The sequence below is a fragment of the Arvicola amphibius genome, chromosome 3 (genome assembly GCF_903992535.2).
Source record: "Arvicola amphibius chromosome 3, mArvAmp1.2, whole genome shotgun sequence".
Classification (NCBI taxonomy): domain Eukaryota; kingdom Metazoa; phylum Chordata; class Mammalia; order Rodentia; family Cricetidae; genus Arvicola; species Arvicola amphibius.
The window spans coordinates 54,998,637-55,021,227 of NC_052049.1; the positions used below are offsets into that span (position 1 = coordinate 54,998,637).

A 22,591-nucleotide genomic window follows, 5' to 3' on the forward strand; every position below is an offset into this window, starting at 1 on the left:
TGCTGGTGGGACAGAGAAACTCCATCTACAATTCTATTTGTAGTTCAAGGCCTTAAACTTGATACCATAAATAATACATTTCATTTGTTAAGTATAAACTATCTGCATAGTTGTCAAGATGTTTGATCCTTGATTGACATGTAAAGGCACAAACCCTGCCACAGGCTAACTGGAGGCTTTAGTCATGTGTCTAACAGAAAGAAAACAAACAACATGGTTTTTAGGTTTAAATTTTATTAAAGTACAGAGTTAACAAGTTTGAGTTTTTTTTTACATAGGAAAAGGCCAGTCAATTTCAGGTAGTTCATAGAAAAATTAGCATTCAAAAAAAAGGTACAAATCCAAATCCATAATTGGCATTGTGGCAAAAAAACAGCAATTTTAAAAGGTAGCAAAATCTAACCATGTCAGAAACTGTATAAACCAACAGTAGACTTACCATACTAATTGCATTCAAACTCCAATATAGAAAAAAAGTAACCACAAAATTTGGCTACAGCTAATTGTTTCCAAAAAAAATCTTTTTAAAAAATTAACAGATATGACTATAAAAGTTTTTGTACTTTTTCTTTGCAAAGTAAAAAAAGTTTAAATCTTTAATAAACGAAGACAAAATGATCCTCTTAAAATTTTTATAAATAGCTCTCAAGACATATATTACTCATCTGCTGCAATCTTTCTTTACCTGAGAGTTTCCCAGGAGCCTTTCTCCCAAAGGATTACCTTAACGAGTTCTTCCAGCATTTTGCTCATGTGAATGTGGTTACACTTTTGCCAAAGTCTTTTTGGGCAAATGCATTCCTGATTTACCTGCCCTATCCCAACTAAAACAAAATCAAATACACCTCTTTGGTAAAAGTCAAGTATCTTGGCCTTTCAAAATAACTGTCTCTGAATGATTCACTGATGGACAGCATAAAAGAGCGAGCTAAAGACCTTGTGAGCTGCTCTCCTGTCTGCTGATGTTACCACGACACTAGAGAGCCCATCTCTGTAAGAAATGAAAATGTTTACTAATTAAATTCCACACACACACACAAAAAAAAAAACCCTTCAGATTCTAGGCCCAGGTGCCAACCTCATCTCTGATGAAGGAGGAGGGCCCAGCATCCTTTCTGGGCATTCAGTCTCATCTCTGAGTATAAGTGGTAGGTATTGGTATACACCAAAACAAGATCCTGCTTAGAAAGACAACAGAAGAAGAAAAGCCCAGCAAGTTTAAATATAGGCTCTGGAGCTCCCTTCCAGAGAAACGTGAAGCACCAATGATGGGCCATCTGGCAAAACTTAAATAAGTACATCGTCTGAAAAAGGCAGAGGGTGACAGTTTGGGAAGGGGGCAATTAACACTACAGTGACGTCATCTGTGAAACTGGAAACATTGCCGTCATGTGGAAACTCCTGCTGGCCATTCCTTATGGGAATCAGAACCCCAAAGTCTCAATACCCTACACTCCCTCCAATTCCTTCCCCACCACAGTTACCCAGATATAAAACTTCCCCAAACCTCTGGAAAACAACTCCTCTGCTGACTTCCCAAGAAGCCTGGAGCAGCTACCCAGAAATACAAAAGCTTGACTCAGCAATGATTGGCAGGCTTTCCAAGGGCGAACACGGGGACAGTCTCTAGTCTCTAACCAGGCGCTGTGTCTAAGCACGACTGCCAGGAGAATCCCCTCCTGGCTCAAGTGTTTTACTCATAAGACGAGAGGGAGGGGACACTACAGTGTCTAGCGCTCTGCTGCCAGGTCTGCCACAGTAGAGGGTCAGATCCACAGCTTCCAGGAGTGGAGCTTTATGGTCCTGTGAGCGTGGCAAGAAGCAAAGGGCGCTACCTTTAAAAGTTACTGGTAGATAAGGCAAGTTAACACCGCCGTTGTTAATTCAAAGCAATTGGCACACTTTCCAGTTTCTCAAGTGCAAAAAGCTATAACAGGGTCTTAAACCCACACACGGACTACCACCTGAGTAGTTTCTAATCACGAGTGTCAGCTTGCCATTTTGAGACAGGGTCTAGCTGCCTAGGACTCACAGAGATCCCCTTGCTTCTGCTGAGATTAAAGGTTTAATTCTTAATGTCTATCTTACTAGGTAGCCCACAAAACTCAAGTGTAGCCATCTCACTTATGACTGTCAGCGGAACCCTAGCAGCTGAGAGTAAAGTTGGGCGTGGTCAACCCTTCTCGCGGGAGACCTAGCTTCTGAAGGGGAGGGCACGTACCCCACTACCACTTGGGCAGCTGGAAAATAAGTGGGGCCTGGCCAGCTGACGGAGAAGCCACAGGGAGCTGCCGCTGGCACTATCCTGTGTCTCCCTGAGCTGTTTTCTGCAGAGGAAAGGGGACTGACAAGGACCAGCCCAGGAATGTGTGGCTTTGTCAGCTTGACCTTGATCCGCTATGAGGGCCAATTCAAAACTCAGATCCGGCCGCCAGACTCAACAGAGAAGACAGACCTTAGCAGGAGGAAAACATTAAACATCACTGCTCCACCCCTACCTCAGTTCCCCTCTGCTTCTTCTCACAGGATGGGTCCTTCAGGCTGCCATGGAGCTGGCTCACACCGCCCATTTTCTGAACCGGTCCCCGTTGATGGGGCTCCCATTCCCATGGTATTCACTAGACTTGTTTAGAGTTAGTGTGTAGCTATATCGTTTGTGATTTTCAAGTGTATTTAAACTGCTGATCTTAAAGAGTCCCTGACCTATACAAGGAATTAAGATGATATTTACAAACAAGGAAGGCATCCTTATTTGTGTACCCTTTAAGACTAGATCTCAAACACTGTCAACCAGGCAAGTTCTTCAGAGAATCCTCCCATATTTACTCCCCCGTGGCACTTAGTAGGTGGACACAGGAATGAGGAGAAACAATAATCCACATTTTGGCACATGGGAACCGGGCTTAGGTGGGTCCCAATTCTGCCGGACTTGTTCAGATAGGCACAGAAAAGAACAGCTAGACTGAGCCCTTCTGAGAGGTCTAGAGAGTATCTCTACTCTACATGAAAGCAGAATATGCCTCCACCAGCATCTTCGGCAGACTTGGCACTGGGGAATCTCCTAGACTACGAACATCAGCACTGAAAACGCATACCTGTGAGCACTACTTTCCACAAGTGTATCTGGCAAATGTCTGTGGATGGAATCCTAGGAGATGCCCTCAGCTACCCACCTCTGCATCTCAGTCCAGTTCCTCACTCCCACAGCCTGTCTAGCTCTGCCTGGTTGGCTCTGCTGAAGCTCCTCACCCCAGCCCTACTACTTCTACGATGCTAGCACTGGGGCACACTGCAAGTGGGGAAGGCCTCGTGGTAGAGGAGGATGGGCAGGGGCTGCCCGTAACACTCTGAGAAGGGTGTGACGAGCTGCAGCCAAGAAGCAGTGTTTCTGTTAAGATCCTTAAAGCATTACTGTTAATAACAAGTAAGAGCTGTAGTCCTCTGCTGCTCGGGCAAAGAAAATAACATTGACTACAATCATATGAACACCACCATAAATAAGAGCCACAGTTATTGCAGACTCAGACTGGGTAGGCATAAAATGGTGGAGAATTCAATGGAGGTGAGATCAACTTGTGCTTTTCACATTATTACAAAGATTACCCCAAAAAGAATGAAGAACCTCTGCCAAGGGCAGAGGGGAAAGGCCCTAACTCCCAGCATCAGGACCTCACAGGAAAATGCTGCGGCAGGGACACAGGGCCGTAGTCTGAGGGTGGAGGACCTTCCTCTTGTCCTCTACAAACAGGGAGCCGTGAGGGCTCCAGGAGGCAAACGTGAGTGACAGAGGTCAAGACCCATCTGAGGGCTAGGGCCTCAGGGGGTTTGTTTTTGCTTCTTTATACCTGGTATGAGAATGGCAGGCTATACAAGGCCATTTTCATCCCTGTGATGGGTGCTGCGCCCCGAGTTCTGTTCTGGTTAAAACACAAGAAAAACAGTGACAGAACTTTAGCTACCACATAGGGGGTGGCGTAAAGAACTGCACCTATGGGCTTGGCTGAAGATTTCAATTCTGGCAGGTCAGACTGAGGAGCTGACTGGGAGACTTTGCTTGTTTCTGAGAGTGTTGTCAGACCCGGGGAAGATAGCCAGAGAGCATCAGCTTTTCACAGGGCATCAGCTGCTGCTCACACCCTGATGCACATGCTCCAGAGCGGGGCGCAGGCCTGCTTAGCCGAGGGGCACTTGGGCATCCTCACACCAAGAACTGCCTGGAGGGACAGCAAAGAGGGGCCACCAGGGTCCACAGGTACAGTACCACACACATCCAGCAGGAGGCCATCTTGACCCAGAAGGTGGACCAGCTCCCAGTGAAGAAGGTCTCAATGGTGGCATTTTCGTAACTGTTGAGGAGAGGACACAGGTGTGGTGAGAGCGGAAGAGAGCTCCTCTGCTAGGCACTTCCTGCCCCAAGCAGCCGCCAACTCTCTTAGCAATTAATGGGGTTGTAACTCATATACATTTTAAATGTATCATTTGGTGACTTTTCAAAGACTCACAGGCTTGTAGAGTCATTGCTACAATCAGTTCAAGAACATCGCCATCTCCCCAGACATCCTGTATCCCTTAGCTGCCCCCCCCCCCATTCCCACTGTCCCCTATTACCTGCATTCGTTAACTATTTCCTGTCGGTAGGATTTGCCCTTTCTAAGCCAATTCAGGTAAATGCAGTCACGTGGTCTCTTATAATTGGCTTTTTAAATATAGCAGAATTGTTTCCAAAGTTCTTGGTGCTATACCATGTACCAGCACTGACTGAGTCCTTATCTGAGATGCCTAGGACCAGATTCCAGAGTTTTTCACCCTGGGATATTTACATGGATGTTAGCAGTTGAACAAGTGCAAAACTGGAAATGGGAACTCTCCCATGTCATGTTAGATTTGAGAAGATACTGGATTTCTGGGTTGGGGATACTCAACTGTATGTCACTCCTTTTTATTGATATGCAGTATTTCATTGTTTGAGACTACCACACTCTGTTATCTCATCAGGTATGGACATTTGAGCTATCCCAGACTTCTGTGTTGTTATGAATTACTATGACATGAGCATTTGCCTATAATTTTTTGGTGTTTTTTCCTTTTTGTCTTGGATCTTAGGAGGGAAATTGCTGGATTATACTATGATCTTTGTTGAACCATGCAAAGAACTGCCAAACTATTTTTCAAACTATTGCCAAACTTTATCTTCCAATGTGGCTTCTGTTGTAGGATATCTGTACACTGTGCGAAGATGCACTGCTGTGGTTGGCTTAGTGAAGAGTTGAATGGACAACAGCTAGGCAGGAAGAGGTTACTCAGGACTTCTGCGGACAGAGAGGAGTCTGGGAAGGAGCGAGGCGTGGTGCGGGAGAATTGTCTGTAATCTGTCAATCATGTTTTAAATAAACGCTGATTGGCCAGGCAGAAAATATAGATGGGAAAACCACACAGGAAGTAAAAATGATGTAATGAGAACAGGAGAATTCTGGGAAGGAGGAAGTTGATTCCTCCCACTCTCTTGCCCAGATCACCGAAGCAGCAGGATGTGATCTGCAACCACTGAAAAAGGTACTGAGCCACATGGCTAACATAGATCAGAAAAATGGGTCAATCAAGATGTGAGAGTTAGCCAGTGAGAGGCTAGAGCTAATGGGCCAATCAGCTTTGTAACTTATAGAGATGTAGGTGTGATTTTCTTTGGGGCTTAATGGCTGTGGGGTACCTGGTGGGACAGAAACCCAAACAAGCAGGCCTGGCCCCCTCATGTTACAGAGGCGGAGACAAGCCAGTGAGACTCTGAAGAAGTCAGACATATGGTACAGAGTAGAGGTAACAAAGATTAATAAAAACAGATTAATCTGAGTTATAAAAACTAGTTAGTGAGAAGCCTAAGCTACAGGTCAAACTTTCATAATTAATAGTAAGTCTCCATGTCTTTATTTGGAGGCTGGCAATCTAAAGATAGCCCAACAAGAAAGCTTGCTACAGGCTTCATTTTACATTCTGAGCAAGATGGAAGGAGAGCTCTGGTTTCTCCCTAGCTTCTCCTTTCTCAGATGTTCCAAGTCAAAAATTCCTCCAGGAGTTTTCAAATGATCACTCGGAAACATCAAAGTCTACCCCTCCCTCAGAAGAATGTCCTCCAGGGAGTGTTCTGACCCTAGGTTCCAGACCGTGACTCCTGGTCCACGGTACCCACCACCTGACACAGTGCACAAGTGTGGGTCAAGGTCTGTCTCCTACTGGAGTACAATCTCTGGTGCTTACATCAGTACGGTACATGAGAGCCACACAACACCTATTAACAAACACATGGATGCAAGCGGAAGTCTGGGTCTGTACAAAAAGTATGAATCTCCATGTAGGAATCAGATCCATTAGGCATGGGCAAATTAAAAACTGGAAATAAAACATACGTATTTTGAAGTAGGAAAAACCCCACTATATTAATCTTTCTTAAGACAACCTTTCATCTATTACGGCTAAGGTTCTCCAGACTTGCCAAGTGGAATTAGCCCTTCCCGTTTTGTGTGCTTTCTTTCCTGGTACAGAGATGGGACTCAAGGCCTCTCACACGGAGCTCATGCTCTGCCTGAGCACCCCCAGCACCTGCTACTTCTTAACTGCAGTGAGCAGTGGGTGCAGGAAAGGTGCTGTTCCACCAGGAAGAGCGGTGAGAGCTGGACAAGAGTGGACTCCACACTTTGAGAACCACACTGAACTTGGGGTTCGTTTGTTTGGTTTGGTTTTGTTGCTTCTCAGACAACTATTTAACTCGATAGATATATTTACTCTGAGTTTGGCTTTAAGGAATTCAAATGGGACACTCACTGGAACCAGCTGGTCAAGGTCATCATCACATAGAGGGAAGCCAGCAAGAAGACAAAGTGGAAATAGGAGTAGCTGTAGACGGTGCCTTTCTTCTCGTCATAGATGACCCGGGGCCCCTCCTTGACATTCTGCTGCTCTTCAGTGTCTGCAGATGACAAAGGGTGCCAAGGGCAGCGGTGAGCCTTAGGGGGAGCCAGCAGCTCCTGCTTGTACCTTTCCATCCTAGGTGCTGCTATGTGGAAACAATACAAACTCCACCTGCACCTCCGTCACCCTAGGAGATTCCTTGACTAGACAGGTCAGCAAATATGTTAATTCAGTAAGGCAGAAGAAAGCGTTCTTAAAGACACAGAGACTATTAGAAGCGTAGCAGGAGGGTGACCCATGCGCTTTCAAGCCCCCAGGACTTTCCCTTTTATGAAGAAAAGCAAGCAGATGAAAAGAAATGGTACCCAAAGGAGGTGTAGGGGCCTCTTGACATTTTCTTATCATTCTTTTAAAAAAGTACACATGTTGTACTTTTTTCTCTTACTTAAATTAGACATGAACCAGAATGCCAAAAACAAAATGCAGCGGCCCTTGAGGAAGGCGTAAGAAGTATCTAAACAGTGAGCCAGCTTCGGATGAAGCATGGTTTAGGTACCAACATAGTGCCCGAATTTCAGATGCTTACAGGGAGAAATCCCAGTCTGCAAGGCTACGGTCAGGCATAGAAAAGAAATGCTGACTGAACTTACCCTCTCCATCTGGGCCGAAGCAAAAACAGCACCGGGCTACCTGTGAGAACAAAGACAATGGAGTCAGACGCCTGTGTTTATGTCCCTAGCACTGAAGGCTGCCACATGGCAAAACTGCTATCAGAAGCACATGCTGGCATCTCAAAAGGTTTGGCTAAGTATTTGTCCCAAGATACACTGGGTACAGTAAGAGGGAATACCGTCCTGGGCATGGGGATGTCCTAGCTAGGTACCCTGGAAACAAAGCCTGTGTACCAGCTCCTTCAGGCATATCTTCTGTTGCAGAACTGCTTTGTCCTGTAGCAGCCCTTTCTGGGCATCCTCTATGGAAGAAATGATCATGGAAGGCATATAAAGACCCAGTTAACAGGCCAACTAGGACACTCTGGGGCACTATATATGCTTGGGAACATGCCCTGGGGCTAATCCAGCTTATACTGTCCTTTAACTTAATTTATACGCTGTCTAATTTGTCACCTTCCTCTCTTTCTCCCTTCTACGTGTGCTGACCCCTAATAAATTACCCACTTGAGCCACTCTGCCTCGGTTTCTACTTCTGGATGGCTGCACATGCAGCAAACAAGCCGAGGACCTTACTTGTCTCAGACTTCCTAGTGCTCATTCCGCATGCTCCCCATCAGTTCTGCGCATGCTACCCATCAGTTCTGCTCCTGCCTTGGGCTGGGACTGGGATCCCAGCTGAAGATGCTGAAATGGGGCAGGTGAAACAGTTTCATGACAGAGCTGGGATGAATGCAGAATGGAGACCTTGGGATCTGTGAGTCACAATAACAGCTGGCATGTGGTATTCAGGGGGCCAAAGCTAAAGAGCGTGACTTGGGAAAGGGAGAAAGCTGAAGAGCAGGGCTCAGGCAGCTGCTGGGCAGGGGCGCTGCTGATCCTGACCCAGCACTCAGGAGGCAGAAGAATCCCAAGTTCAAGGCTGGCTTGAGCAACGTGGTGAACTCAAGGATAGCCTGGGTGGCACAGCAGATTCAAACCAGCTTGGGCTACACTGCACGATCCAGGCCAGCCTGTGTTATGTAGTGAGTTTTTTTTTTTTATAAAAATAGAAACAAAACAATAAAAATAAACAAATCAGACTGCTGAGCTGACTGCAGATACAAATAGCTGGGACACTAGCTTTTTCAGAACAATTTGAATTTTATATCTTTTTTCTTACTTGTTCAGAACAAGAAGCTCAAAGAAAAAGAAATGAAATTATCTAAGCTTTATTACATAATCACAGAGAGACTGATAAACAGAGTAAGAAGCACAGAACATGCCAAGACTGCCTGGGAAGCCAGGGCCCTTGCTGTCTCTAGTGGAAGACAGCTGAACTACAGAAACCTGAGCGTCAGCCTTCATCCCCAGTGCTCCCACTCAAGGTCAAGCCCTTGCCTCCCCCCACCCCAACTCCACACCATGTGGATCATGTGAGGCGGTCTACAATTCACCAACAGCAGTGGGCTCTCTTTAGTCATGCTGAGGTCCTGTTTCTCTTGAAGCTTAAGTTACCACAGAAAACACCAGCTCGGATTTTCGAAGGTATATCCCAGGCAACTCTACGTGGGAGCATGAGCCCACTGCTTAGAGGCAAAGGGTGGGCAGCTTCCCTCTCTCAGGAAAAGAACAACATTCTCTCTTAAACCTAACCTGGGACTCGCTGCTGTTTGAGCTTGAGCTGTATACAATGGGGACATTGAAACCTTAATATCCACCCCCTCAGCAGGTGGCCACCCAGTCAGTGTGAGAACAAAGGAACAAAGGCTTCTGGAGGACACTCTGCTCTGTAAGGGACAGCAGCAACCTATTCAACCCGCACAGTCTTCTCCTGTAAGTGACAGAAAGCGCTGGTGGAGTAACAAGCCCTCATTATGGCTCCCTATCTCCAGGTCAGGCGCTGGAAGGGGCATCCTAGACAGCCAGCTGCAGAGCAAAGTGCCCAGTAAACGTTATTCAAATGGAGCCAGTGGCCAGATGCCAGGCAAGGCCAGCAGCAGGGACCAGGGACAGCAGCTGTGCTCCTACGCAATGTGCTGTCAAGAACATTTACCCTGGGGCCACATCCTGGAAAATGGAAATCTCTTTTCTGTAAAGTGCAAAGAACAGCCCCTTACTGGGCTTCTGTGAGGACTTAAATGACACACAGAAAGCTCAGAACAGCACCTGGCCAGTGCTAAACAGCTTAGCCAATCACTGGACTGCCAGGTCCTTACCAATCCTGGGTCAGGGCTGTCTTGTCTTAACTACCCTGCAAGTTTGAGTCTTCTGACTATGGTTTATGGTTCATCAAGAGCTCCAGATAAAAACCTTCTGCACAGGAAAGGAAACAACAGGGCTTTGTTGACTGATGGTCGGCTGCTGGCTCCATCCTCACATCGACATGCTGTGAATGGCCTCATTGGTGTGTTTACAGTTCTGAGGTCTTTGCTGCAGGACACATGTGTGAAGGCACTGGTGTACAACTGAGGTGTCAGTGTCTGCAGGGCACGTGCAGTCCTCTCCCTGCCTTCTCTGTCTTCCTACAGAACTGCACGGCTACGCTCTCTATGGAGAATACCAATGGGTGTCAGACAGGTGAGCGGTTTAAAACAAAAGGAACATCTGTATCCTGTTACAACCAAAGAGAGCAAACAAGGAGGAGCTGAACAAGCTTCGGCTCAGACTGGGGGTGGGTGCCAGGGTAATGGGCAAGAGGCCAACACTGGTGATGGAAAATTTAAGAATTCTTTCATTTTAATACACAGGACAAAAATCTTATTCTTTTTCAGACAGAATAGAACCATGAATGCCGGGGGGGAAAAAAAACAGCACAATGCAAAGTAAAAATGAGTTTTCTTACTGGCTTACTGAAGCCATATCAAGGGCAGGTCCCATGCCCTGCAGTAGATGGCCAACACAAAGCAAACTCAGTGGTGTCTTTGGAGATGTGCTGGCTTATAAGGCTTTGCTTGGGCATTTTCTACCTTACTTGTCTTTTGCTTAACTGTTATGGTTTCTGATTTTATGTTTGTATGGGTTTTATGTGTGTGTGTGTCTGTTTGAACACATGTGTGTGTGCATGTGTGTCTCTGAGTATGTGTATGTGTGCCTGTGTGTGTCTCTCTCTTTGAGTATGTGTTTTGTGTTTTGTGCTTTGTTTTGTTTTGGTTTTAAATTGGCCTGTTGCTTTCTAAGGAGAGGGAGAAAGAAGAATGGAGTTGGATGGACGGGGGTGGGCTCTGGGAGGAGAAACTATGGACAGAATCTACTGTACCAAAAAATTTATTTTTTGTTCTTTAGTTTGGTTGGTTTTTGTTTGTTTGGTTTGGTTTTTTGATACACAGAGGGTTTCTCTGTGTATCCATGGCTATCCTGGACCTTGATCTGTAGACCAGCCTGGACTAAAACACAAGAGTCCTCTGCCTCCTGGGTGTTAGTATTAAAGGTAAACACCACCACTGCCTGACAAAATTGATAAAAAAAAAAAAAGACACTAGCGCACAAAGGCTGTCCTATGGAGCAGGGGAAGGAGGGAGGAACTTACTTCCAGTTCAGGAGCTCCGTATCGCCTCTGCAGAGCGTCCGAGCTTGACCTCGTGGTTGATGTCAAACTAGGAAGAAAAGTCAGAGAGCACAGTGAGAAGCTGTCATCTGGAATGGAGGGGGCGCTGCCTGGCTGAGGCTTACTGTGCCCACAGCTCCGGCGTCTTCGTGCAAGCACATCTGCCCCCCTTGTCTCCATCTGGGGGTTTAACTTTGCATAAAGTTATCTGGGAGGCAAAGGTATGTCTGAAAAGATGTGCTGAACATGAACGCATCTTCCTCCCTCGCTCTTATTTTCTAAGTAATGATATCTTACATAATTTACGCTGTATCAGACATGCCATCTAGAGGATGTATGCAGATCTTTCGTAAAAATAATACTTACACCATTTTATATGCAAGGAACTTGATTTGGTATCTGGGGGAGGAGGGCACTCCTGGAACCAACCCCGCACCAGACACCGAGGAGGAACACAAGCTACTGTGATATTTCATTTGTTATCCAAGCTTGTTGGCTGATTCTACAATGACCTTTTTATGTCCACGGTATTAGATCATTTCATCCAGACACAAGTTTGCTGATATCTCTGGTCTTCTATCTTGGTATTCAGCATGGGTTCCTGCTGCTCCTTGCTCAAATGCTAGAATCACTTTGTAATTTCACCCCCCCCCTCTCCCTCCCCCTCCGCCTCCCCCACTTCTCTCTCTCTGGTGAGTGTGAGTCTCACTTAGAGATCACAGTTACGGGAGGACCGGGAGGAGATGAGAGAAAAGCAAAGGGCAGCAGAGCGACACTTTCCCTCTGAAGTTTGTTAGAGGAATTACTGGCCTGTATTTTTATTTTTGCTTTTTTCCCCTTTAAATCCAGGCGATGCAGCTCAGTTAGCAGAGTGCCTGCATAGCATGGTCGAATTTTTTGGTTCAGTTCCCAGCACCACATGAACTGGGGGAGATCATACAGACCTGTAACCCCAGATTTGAGGGAGTGGCTTGAAGATCTGGCATTCAATTCAAGGTCATCCTTGACTACACAGTGAATCTGAGACCAGACAGTAGACCCTGCTGCCACACGTTCCCCTCCTTCCCTCCACATGAAAAGGTAAAATGATATGTAGGACTGACTTGCAAAGGTAAAATTGTCCACTTCTCCTCACGTAAGAGCATGGAAACACTTTAGACAAACCAAGACGCTCAGCATCTAGCCTGACTTTATGCACTTATTTCGATAATTCCTGAAGGCCCTAAGTGCTGTATGCGGCAAACCTTGTTCTGAGTGCTAGGAGCTCCTCCCTGAGAATGGAGCTACCCTGCCTCACACAGAACCAAACTTACAAGGACACAGAGGTTGACTGCCGCTGCTCAGGAAGCTAGGCTCCTAGGAGACAGGCAGGAATCAAGATTCGTGTCACCAAACCAATCCCAGGAGGTGGCAGGGTCTTGTGTGCTTGCTCTCAGACAGAACAGAGATCAATGAACTGCGGAGAAGCAATAGACCCCTAGCAAAGAGGTCCTCTGGGACCCAGTCCCTAACCCTCCATGCCTCCACTCTACTTCCCGACTCAAGACAAACCCCACCAGTGCACTTTCAACTGCTGCATGCCAAGTATGCTTTAGTACAGCAGGAAGTTTCGGTAGGGAAACCCAAATTGTAATTCTAGTGTGACATCAGTATCTGAAGTTGTCAACTGAAAACTAAAGAAGAGTCTTTGGAGCATTGTTAATAAATACTTCATTTTATAAATTCTTTGAAATAAAAATTTCAGAAAGACAAAACTTTTGATTCAAGGGCCTTTGCCACCTCATTTACCCTCAGGCAGCACTAAACCAGGAAAGGCTTGGCTTCTCTGTCTAAAACTCCTTACACCCAGACCAGCCCTAGGGACGGTGTCTTCCTATATGCAGAGAAGATACAGCTGCAGTATGAGCCTTTTCCATAAAACTCTTGAAAATTGCCAGGCGGTGGTGGCACATGCCTTTAATCCTGGTACTTGGGAGGCAGAGGCAGGCAGATCTCTGTGAGTTTGAGGTCAGCCTGGTCTACAGAGTGAGTTCCAGCACAACCAGGGCTGTTACACAGAGAAATCCTGGCTCAACAAACAACAAAACCCAAATAAAACTTCTTGAAAATTAATGAAAACAATGGTTATGCAAGCTCTTAAAGCCTAGAATATTCTCTCTCTCCCTCCTCTTCCCATCTGTGTCTGTGTGTGATGTGTGTGTCGCTGTGTGCATGTGAAGGTCACAGGACATTTTGGGTATAAGTCCTCATCTGTCACACTTTGAGACAAGGTCTCATGTTCCAGGTCTCTTGTTGAGCTTCTAGAAATTCTCCTATCTTCTCCTATTCCCCATCTCACTGGAGAAGCACTGGGGTTATAGACACACGCTGCGTCTGGTTTTAGGAATTTGAACTCAGTACCTATCTCCCCAGCTCTTCAATTTTGTTTCTTTGAGGCACAGTCTTACTATGCAGCCCTTGCTGGTCTGAAACTCACTATGCAGTCCATACTACCCTGGAGCTTATAGAAATCCTCCTGCCGCAACCTCTTGAGTGATGGGAACACAGGTGCCCACCACTCTACCCTGGAGCGGAGCAAGGGTGAGAAGACGGGCAGCAGTACCGAGTGATGTGATTTTTCGCCATTGAGAGAATAGCTAATGCAGCACAGCTTATTTAGGGTCTCTGGATCCCACCCACAAAAACCCAAGTTCCTTGTAATCATTCACACATTCACCAAAATGTTGCCTTCCTTTCCTCCTCACGAGAAGCCATCGCAATACTCCAAACTCTGCCATATTGTCAGAACAACACACAGTGCACATTCCTCCTGAGTACCTGCTTCAGTTCTCGCCGGAGAGAGCCGAGGTCCCGTGGGTCCCAGAAATCCCAGGAAAATCCCAGACTTTACTATTAGAGACCCCAGAGCTCTACTCACCCTAGGAAACTGACAGGCAGACCGAGGACATGCCCAGGCCTCTGCCCAGACTCTGAGTGACAAGCCTATGGCGCTCCCATGGTGCTGCAATCACTGATACGTGGCTACCAAAGACCAGCATTCGGTGGGAGCCAGGGAAGGCTGCCCCGGGCTCCTGGTGCACCGCCGTGCAGAGTCTGGCTGGCTGCTGAGGCAGTGGCAGGATTTCGGAAATTAAAAAGCAAACCACGACCATTCCTTCCTTCTTAAATCAGAGTGGCAGGCCCAGAACAAACAGAAATAACACTCCTCTGCAATTTGCCATTTTTCTCAGCTGAAGTCAGCCTTCTTCACCAAACATCATACCAACCTCCTTCCACATGGCGTGCTGGGCTGCTGTGAACAACCAGGAAGTTGCTTAGCTCTTAATATAGTCTTAGCTTCCCCACTTTTATATTCAGTGGGCATTTCCCTAGATGGCTTAAATACTAAAGGGTTATTTTTTTTCTCTTAATCATAACTAACATGAGAATAACTAAGTCTAACTGTGCAGGTCACCCAGCTCAGGACCCGCCTTAGCAATACCATCCCAGGCCATGGCTGGGGCAATTTCTGTCACATCCATAGAGAGCAACTATAGTGGGCTATTGCTGACCGTGCTTTTCTAGGGATGGTGGGGAAGCATTTGGAACTTTGGGCTGGAAAGGCCATTAGTTCTCAAAGCTTAGCTGGTTAGCATAAGAGGGCCCAGCCCATTGTGGGTGGGGTCATCCTGGGCACCTGGGTCTGGGTGGTACCAGAAAGAAGGCTGAGCAAGTCATGAGGATCAGGTCCGTAAGCAGCGTTAGTCCACGGTCTCTGTTTCAGTTTCTACCTCCACAGCCCTTCCTTGAATTCCTGCCCTTTATGGTGGATTATAAGCTGTAGATAAAATAAACCTGTTTCTCCATGCATTTGGTCACTGTCTTAAGTTATGGCTTCCATTGCTGTGATAAAACACCACAACCCAAAGCAAATTCAGGAGGAAAGGGTTTACTTCAGCTTACAGTTCCTCATCACGGTACACTCAGACAGGGCAGGAGCCTGCAGGCAACAGCACATGCAGAGGCCATGGAGGGCAGCTGCTTGCCACCTCGTTCTTGGCTTGCTCATTTGCCTGCACAGGAGTGGTTCAGCCCACAGTAAGCTGGGCCCTCCCATATCATTATCAATCAAGAAGGTGCACCACAGGCTTGCCCCAGGCCAGGCTGGTGGGGACATTTTTTTCAGTTGAGGTTCCCTCTTCCTAGATGACTATCTCCATCTAGGTAGAATGGCCATATTATCTATTAATAGTAATAGAAAGCAAGCCAGCACATTTGGAAATCAGGAGCCAAATACATCTCTTTTTTTTTGTCATGGTAATAATAAAAATAGTAACATCTATCTATCTATCTATCTATCTATCTATCTATCTATCTATCTATCTATCTACCTATCGATCGATCTATACTATATAACTATCAATCTCTCCACATAATCTAGCAAAGGAGGCTCAAGCCAATGGCTCGTAAAGCTGAGGCAGAGTTGCAGATGATATTCCATTCTTTACAAGTACAAAGGACTCCAGGATCCTCCCCAGGCTGAGAACTTTAGCTGAACATAACAAAACAGCATTCTGACTCTGAAGACCAAGGATGACGTTAAGGACTTTCCAGTTGTGTCCAGTGGAAGCTAGACTTTGTCACACATTTCAGGAGAGGGTGGGAAGGCTGGACTAACCGAGCAAACTCTTAGGGAACCCTGGCAAAAGGGCCATGGTGAAAGTCATCCTGGAGTCCTGGCTGAGGTGATTCTCCACAGAGGTAACTCCTTGGTACCAGGAAGGGACTCTAGAGAGAACATGGCCCAGGAAGCAAGGTTTGGACAACACAACATAGAGCAAATTCTCAGGAAGAGCCCTGGCAGTAGGACCTGGGCAGACACAGTGCCTGAGGAAGCATTTGGCAGTGAAACAAGGGACCCCCAGAGACCACAGACGAGGTAAGCAGGCCATAATTTCTAAGACCAAAATGTAACCCCAGACAATCCTGGGTCTTACACTGAACACTTCTTTAATTTCTTATTTCTTTTCTTTTAATCTGCACACTACCTAGTATTCTAGCCTATATAATTTCCACCAAGAATTTAACTATCCCTGTAATCATGTTCAGACAACAGCTTCTACCCAGACAGTGTGGCCTCACTTGAGAGCGTCCTCCAAACCCCCATGCTTCATCAGTGTGAGCCCTGGAGACAGATGAAACCTCCATGGCACCGGTGCCTTCCCTTAGCAGCAGGGCCTTTCTTCAAGGCCCTGTGAAGTCTGAGTTCAGTCCCCTTGACCTAGAAGCTAACCCATTTGTTTATAACATCCTACAAGCTGACTCCTGGCGCTGCAGTGGTGACTACAGCAAGCATCTGATCTCCAGACTTACAGGAAACTGAGCCAACTCCTGAGAGTGTTCGTGCTGAGTGTGACGGAAGCATCCCCTGCACGCTGCTGCGCTGGGTCTTCATTCCAAGCCCCTATAGTTCTGTGGTTTAATTACCAGCACTAATACCAATGTTTGCTGCTGGCATTTAAACAGGATAAATAGCAGCTGTCAGCTTTGAAAATTGACATCTTTGGGGAACATCAAACTACCCTCTGCTACCTCCACTGTGACGGCTCAATTCTCAAAGAGACTCTCTCACTCAAAAGTGATCTTTCTGGTTTTTCTTGTTGCTACAGTGCTAGGGAATAAATCTAGGATTTATACATATAGAATGGCAGGCAGATTCACTTCCACTTAAGCCCCAAATTAAAAGTGATGGGGGCAGTTTCAAACCCAGATCCTTGCAAAGGCTGAGAGTTAAGAATTATTATGCTAAGTCGTGGGGCCATTACACCCTCATGGGAAATGGACTTGAGTCCATCTTATTAGTGTGTTTGTGTTTGTGTGTTTGTGTGTATGTGTGTGTCTATGTTTATACAAATGTTTCTGCCACTGAGCCATACTCCCAGTCCTAAAAGTGACTTCAAAACAAAACAAAACTGGGTTTTGCTAAATTGCTGAGGTTAGCCTCAAACTTGTAATCCTCCAGTCTCAGCCTCCCATATTAGCTGGGATTACAGTCACACACCAACATACCCAGTTGTAAAAGTGAGTCTTTACAACTGGAGAAGCAGGGGGAAAATGTGAGTGGGGGAAAAATTCATACTGTGAGACGCCCCAATGACTGTCAATCTATGCAGTGTACCCAGGAGGACTCTGCTCTTTCCACGGATGGTCAAACCAAAGCTACACCTCTGGGCTAGCCTAGGAACACCCACTTCCCCACCCCAGCTTTATTAGACACTGACTAACCTTCAAAAAATACAGTATTTTATTCTGTTAAGTACCCTTACAATTCCTTCTGATAATATCAAAACAGATAAAAAGAAATTCTATTTCACTACAAATAAACACAAACCGAAACACCAAAAAACTAAAATAAAGGAAAACACTTATTTCTAATGCTACTACGACAAGTTTCATCTCTCTTCCTGTGAGTTTCTGGTTTTTTTTAATTTGTTTTGTTTTTAAATATTTATGAGTATGAGCATTTTACCTGCAATTATGTCTGTGCACCACATGTGTGCCTGATGGCCAGAGTGAAACCGGAACTAGGGTCCGAGGAGACTGTAAGCTGTTATGTGTGCTGGGAACTAAACCTGCATCCTCCGCAAGAGCATCAAGTGCTCTTAACCACTGAGACTCTCCAAGCCCTCTTCCTGAGAATGTTTATAAACACAACTGGACTTGATATTTTGTAAAAGAGAATGAGCTATAAGCAGCTTAGTAACCTACTTCTCTCTTGACCTACCGATATTCTTGAGATTTTTGTTCATTTTTATTAAATATGTCTGAATGTTTTGCTCGCATGTATCTCTGTACAGCATGTGTGTGCAATGTCCTAGAGCCCAGAGGACTTCAGATCCCCTAGACCTGGAGTTACTACAGCTGTTAGCTGCCAACTCACTGAATGGAAGAGCTCTGGAGGAACAGGCCGTGTGACCTGCTGGCCACCACACCAGCCCTGCTCACCAATGTTCTCACACGCTGGCCACCACACCAGCCCTGCTCACCAACGTTCTCACACGCTGGCTACCACACCAGCCCTGCTCACCAACGTTCTCACATGCTGACTACCACACCAGCCCTGCTCACCAACGTTCTCACATGCTGGCTTTCTTTCTGCTGCTTGATGTGATAAACACTGTAACATAAAGCAACTTGGGGAGAAAAGGGTTTATTTCATCTTTACACTCTGACATCAGACAGAGCCCATCACTAAGGGAAGTCAGGACCAGAATTCAAGGCAGGAGCTGCAGCAGAGACCATGGAGGATTGCTGCTGACTAGCTCCTCATGGCTTGTTGGGCCTGCTTTCTAATACAACCGCCAGCACAGAGGTGGGATCACCTCCAGAGGGCAGGGCCCTCCCACATCAATCCTTAATCAAGAAAATGCACCCCAGGCTTTCCCACAGGCCAACCCGATGGGGTCTCATTTTCTCAGTTAAAGCTCTTTTCCCCAGATTACTCTGGCTTTGGCAAACAACTAGCCAGCACATAGCCAGTAAGGAAAGTGGATGCATGAGGTATGGGCTCACCAGAAATGTAAAAAGACTTGAATCTCCTCGCTGTTTAATTTTGTGTGTCTGTGCGCACATGCAGAGACCAGCACATCCTTACTCTGTGAGGTAGGGTCCCTCACTGAACCTGGAGCTCACTGACTAGACTGCCTGGCCAGCAAGTCGGGATCCATCTGCCCACATTCCCAGCACCAGGCTAGCAGTGTGGGTCACGAGCACTGGAGATGCGAATGTGAACTTAGGTCCTTCCTCATGCTTGCGTGCCTTCCCTTTACTGACTGGGCTATCTCCCCAGCCTCAGCCCTCCGTTTCAGTGCAACAGGCACTAGGAAGACAGTGGATGGAAGTGAATGTCAGAGGGCTGCCTCAGACACAAGGAAAAGACTGTCACGTAGCACAGGCGACTGCGGGTCAGTGCTGGTTAGAGAACCACCGCTTTAACTACATGGCAGACATCCAAGCATTTCCTGGCTGGTCACAGCTCTGAGCAAACACATTCTGCATGATCCTTGCTGGCCCCTTCCTCTCAGAGAATCTGTAGAGAGTGTGTCAATGTACTCAGACATTTTCTTCACCCAGGCTGTCACCACCAGGATTGTTCAGTTTCAGCAAGAGGAAAATTATAATGTGCCCATGACAAGCTGAGTTTCTTACACACGGAAACCAAACACAAAACATGCTGAAGTAAAACCTCATTCTGAAAAGGCTCCCACCGAAAGGAAGCTTCATTACCAGTGAAGTGCATGCCCAGAATAGGTAACCAACCACTTACTTCTGTTCTTGACTTTTCTCTCCAGCAACCTCTGAAGTGTTTTTACAGTAGAGGCTACTTGGCAAGGGATGGGAGACACCCTGCCTATATTACATATTTCTCACAGACCCTGGGAGATGCTGCCTGGCCAACTTCATAGCACTGATGGTCTCAGCACAGGAGAGGAGGGACAATCCTGTCTTTACTCGACCATGCATAGAACAACCAGGCTTTCTCTCCACCAATAATAAAACAAAATGCTATTTCCCTTGGATCAGAGTTTTGCCAGAATATTCTGGCATATACTATGTTTTTGTCTTCCTCACTATGTGTTCCCTTACTCTTCAAGGATGCCACAGTAATTAATCTTCAAGCATCTTTTAAACAAAGCATTGCTTCTATTTAATTTGCCCCATATAATGTAGTAAAGCATACACAGATTTCACGTAGGAGGCCACACAGCAACATCACTCTGTCACTTGTGGCTATTTTTCTCTTATGGGCAGGAGCTGAAACAACCTTTTCCCTGTAACATTAAAGCCTGTAAGCAGAACTTCAGTACCCCTAGAACTTACCATGAATACGCGATGCACACAATCAAAAGAAAGGTGCCCAGCCAGGTCACCATGTTTTCATCTCTATGCAGGTCTTGGCCGAAGTCAGGCACACATATGGTGACATTCTTCCCATGTTCATCTTGAACTTGAAAATACAAAGCAAACACAGTCGTCACATTAGGAAGGTTGACTGTAACCTATAACGATCACCTGGGAAGATCTGGATTGCTCTGGCATGACTCCTCTCAATACTGAGACCTTCACTCTGGGTCTTCCACTCTTCCCTCTGATTCTGCATGGCTGCACTTTTGCTAGTTCAGAACACTGCTCTCCCACATCTGCACACATGTGAACACCCTACACCCTTTGTGTTCCAGTTATGTGTTCAAGGATGCGATGACTCAGGAATCAGTCACTCTTGCTCTTTTCCTATTTTAAGCAGAAAACAGTAAAAGTGAAGCCAGATCCATTTAAAAAATATTATTATGCTTTCTTTTCAACTGGATCCACAGGCTCTGAAGAAAGGGCTAGAGCACAGGCCTCCTGGCGTGAACAACCCACTTAGAGACAGGGTCATTGGGTGCCTGAAACTGGGGCTCCTACGCCAAAGAAGACAGGTTACTACAGTTGCAACTGGCATTCTTTTAAAACACTGAGCTTCAATTATAAATATCCAGCTGGATCTGATTGTCAACTTGACCCCAAAACAGAAAAGTATACAAATCATTCTGCAAACACACATTCTAAATGGGAATTATCACAGGAGTTCACCTCAAAAGAGTAAATATAACCGTGTCAGCTGTGGTTTTCAAACCCTTGATTTTGGAGGCCAGTGCGGGCAATGATTTTTGTGAGATTGAACAAAGTTTAAATTCAGGTAGTACTATTTAAAAGTATTTTACTGTTTGGGGAAAATATTTGCTATTTAAAAAACCACTGTGAACAAAATCTCCATTAAGTTAAAAGAAGAGACTAATACGTAAGCAACCAGAAGAGGAAGTTTTAAGAACCCGGGGTAAACAAAGTCAGGACTGAGCTTTTATTGTGTACAATTAAACTCAGGATAAGCTATACTTACTATAAGACCTCCAATTACTACTTCCTACCATCACTATGAAGGCAAGACCCAAGTTGAGCATGGTGGCATGTGCCTATAATTCCAGCACTTGAGAGGCTGAGGCAGGAAAAGAGCAAGCTCAAGGCTAGCCTGAGCTATGTAGTGAGTTCCATGTCAACTTGATTTTATAGTAAGGCTATACAGATAAGTGCCTGTATCTAAGTAATTTGTTTTCTAAATTTAGCAACTATTTTCTATCCGATTAAGACTAAATTTACTTGATTTATAGAAAATCAAATATCCCTAAACATTCACACATTCATGCATCTGTATGTATATGCATATGTATATATGTGTATATGTATACTTATGTATGACAAAAGTGATAGATACAAAATATAATGATCTAGAAAATCGGTATGAAAATTTTGTTCATAAGGTTGGGGGCTCATAATATTTTATTAGAATATAATACTACTTATATAGGTTAAAATCTTACTTTTGGCACATGCACTTGGTCCCAACACTTAGGAGGCAAGACAGGTGGATTTCTGTGGATTTGAGGCCAACCTGGTCTACAGAGGGATTCTAGGTCCACCAGGATTATGTAACCTGCCTTTAAAAGCTTTCAAAATAATCACTATAACCACTTTTCGCTAGTAACAGGTAACACACACAGAACTTGCTGTCTGTCAGCCACTGTTCTGAGTAATGCACACATCTGAACATTTTCACTGAGCTCTTAAAACCACACATAGAACAGCGCCCCAACAGTCACACTCCTTGCTCTGTGTTCTGTTGTCTCTGTAAAGGAATGCTGTCTAGGACACGCTTTGAGCTTCCCTGCCAGCCAGACAGATCCAGGTCCAAACTGTGGTTTTTGGCTCCCTCACCTTCACACTTTGTCCACCCCTCTCACTGTCAGAGAATAACTTGACATGGGAAAAATTAATAACTAAAAAAAAAAAATAGAAACAAATGAAGCAAAATAAAACAAAAGACAACAGAATAAAATGAAGTGGTTCTTGACAAAGCAGAATCACAGAATGCAGAGGAGGCCCAAACACAGCTGGGAAGGTGAGCTGCTGATCTCTGGTCATGTCTTTTCTGCACAACAGGAAGACTCAAAAGATGCTGGTGGGTTGGAGAGGGGCTCAGTGGTTATTGGCCTGGTGGTTCTTGTTCCCATGCCAGGTGCCTCACAGTGGCCTGAAATTTAGCTTCAGTGGATCATATGTCCCTTTCTGGGCTCCTGGAGCACCTGTACTCACACATACATGTGCGTATGCACACGCATGTGTGTACACACACGCGTGTGCATGCACACACATACACGCACAATGGAAAAGAACCAAATTTTTTTTAATGATTTATTTATTTATTATGTATACAACATTCCTTCCCTGTATGCTTGCAGGCCAGAAGAGAGCACCAGATCTCATTACAGATGGTTGTGAGCCACCATGTGGTTGCTGGGAATTGAACTCAGGACCTCTAGAAGAGCAGTCAGTGCTCTTAACCTCTGAGCCATCTCTCCAGCCCCAAGAACCAAAATTTTTAAGAGAAAAAACTTCGTTTTTGCAGTTAATAGCT

At 45.6% G+C, this 22,591-nt stretch overlaps 1 protein-coding gene across 1 annotated transcript in view; it reads right to left on the reverse strand.

The window, feature by feature from the left end:
* Positions 1-214: 214 nt before the first annotated feature.
* Serinc5 (serine incorporator 5) overlaps positions 215-22,591 on the reverse strand; it is a 94,088-nt gene continuing 71,711 nt past the window's right edge. The window contains exons 8-12 of the mRNA XM_038323473.1: positions 19,960-20,086; positions 11,083-11,149; positions 7,554-7,593; positions 6,817-6,961; positions 215-4,346 (exon numbers count right to left, since the gene is read on the reverse strand). Of these exons, the coding sequence (XP_038179401.1) occupies positions 4,199-4,346; positions 6,817-6,961; positions 7,554-7,593; positions 11,083-11,149; positions 19,960-20,086 (527 nt within the window). The 3' untranslated portion in view covers positions 215-4,198. The remainder of the gene's footprint in view (positions 4,347-6,816; positions 6,962-7,553; positions 7,594-11,082; positions 11,150-19,959; positions 20,087-22,591) is intronic.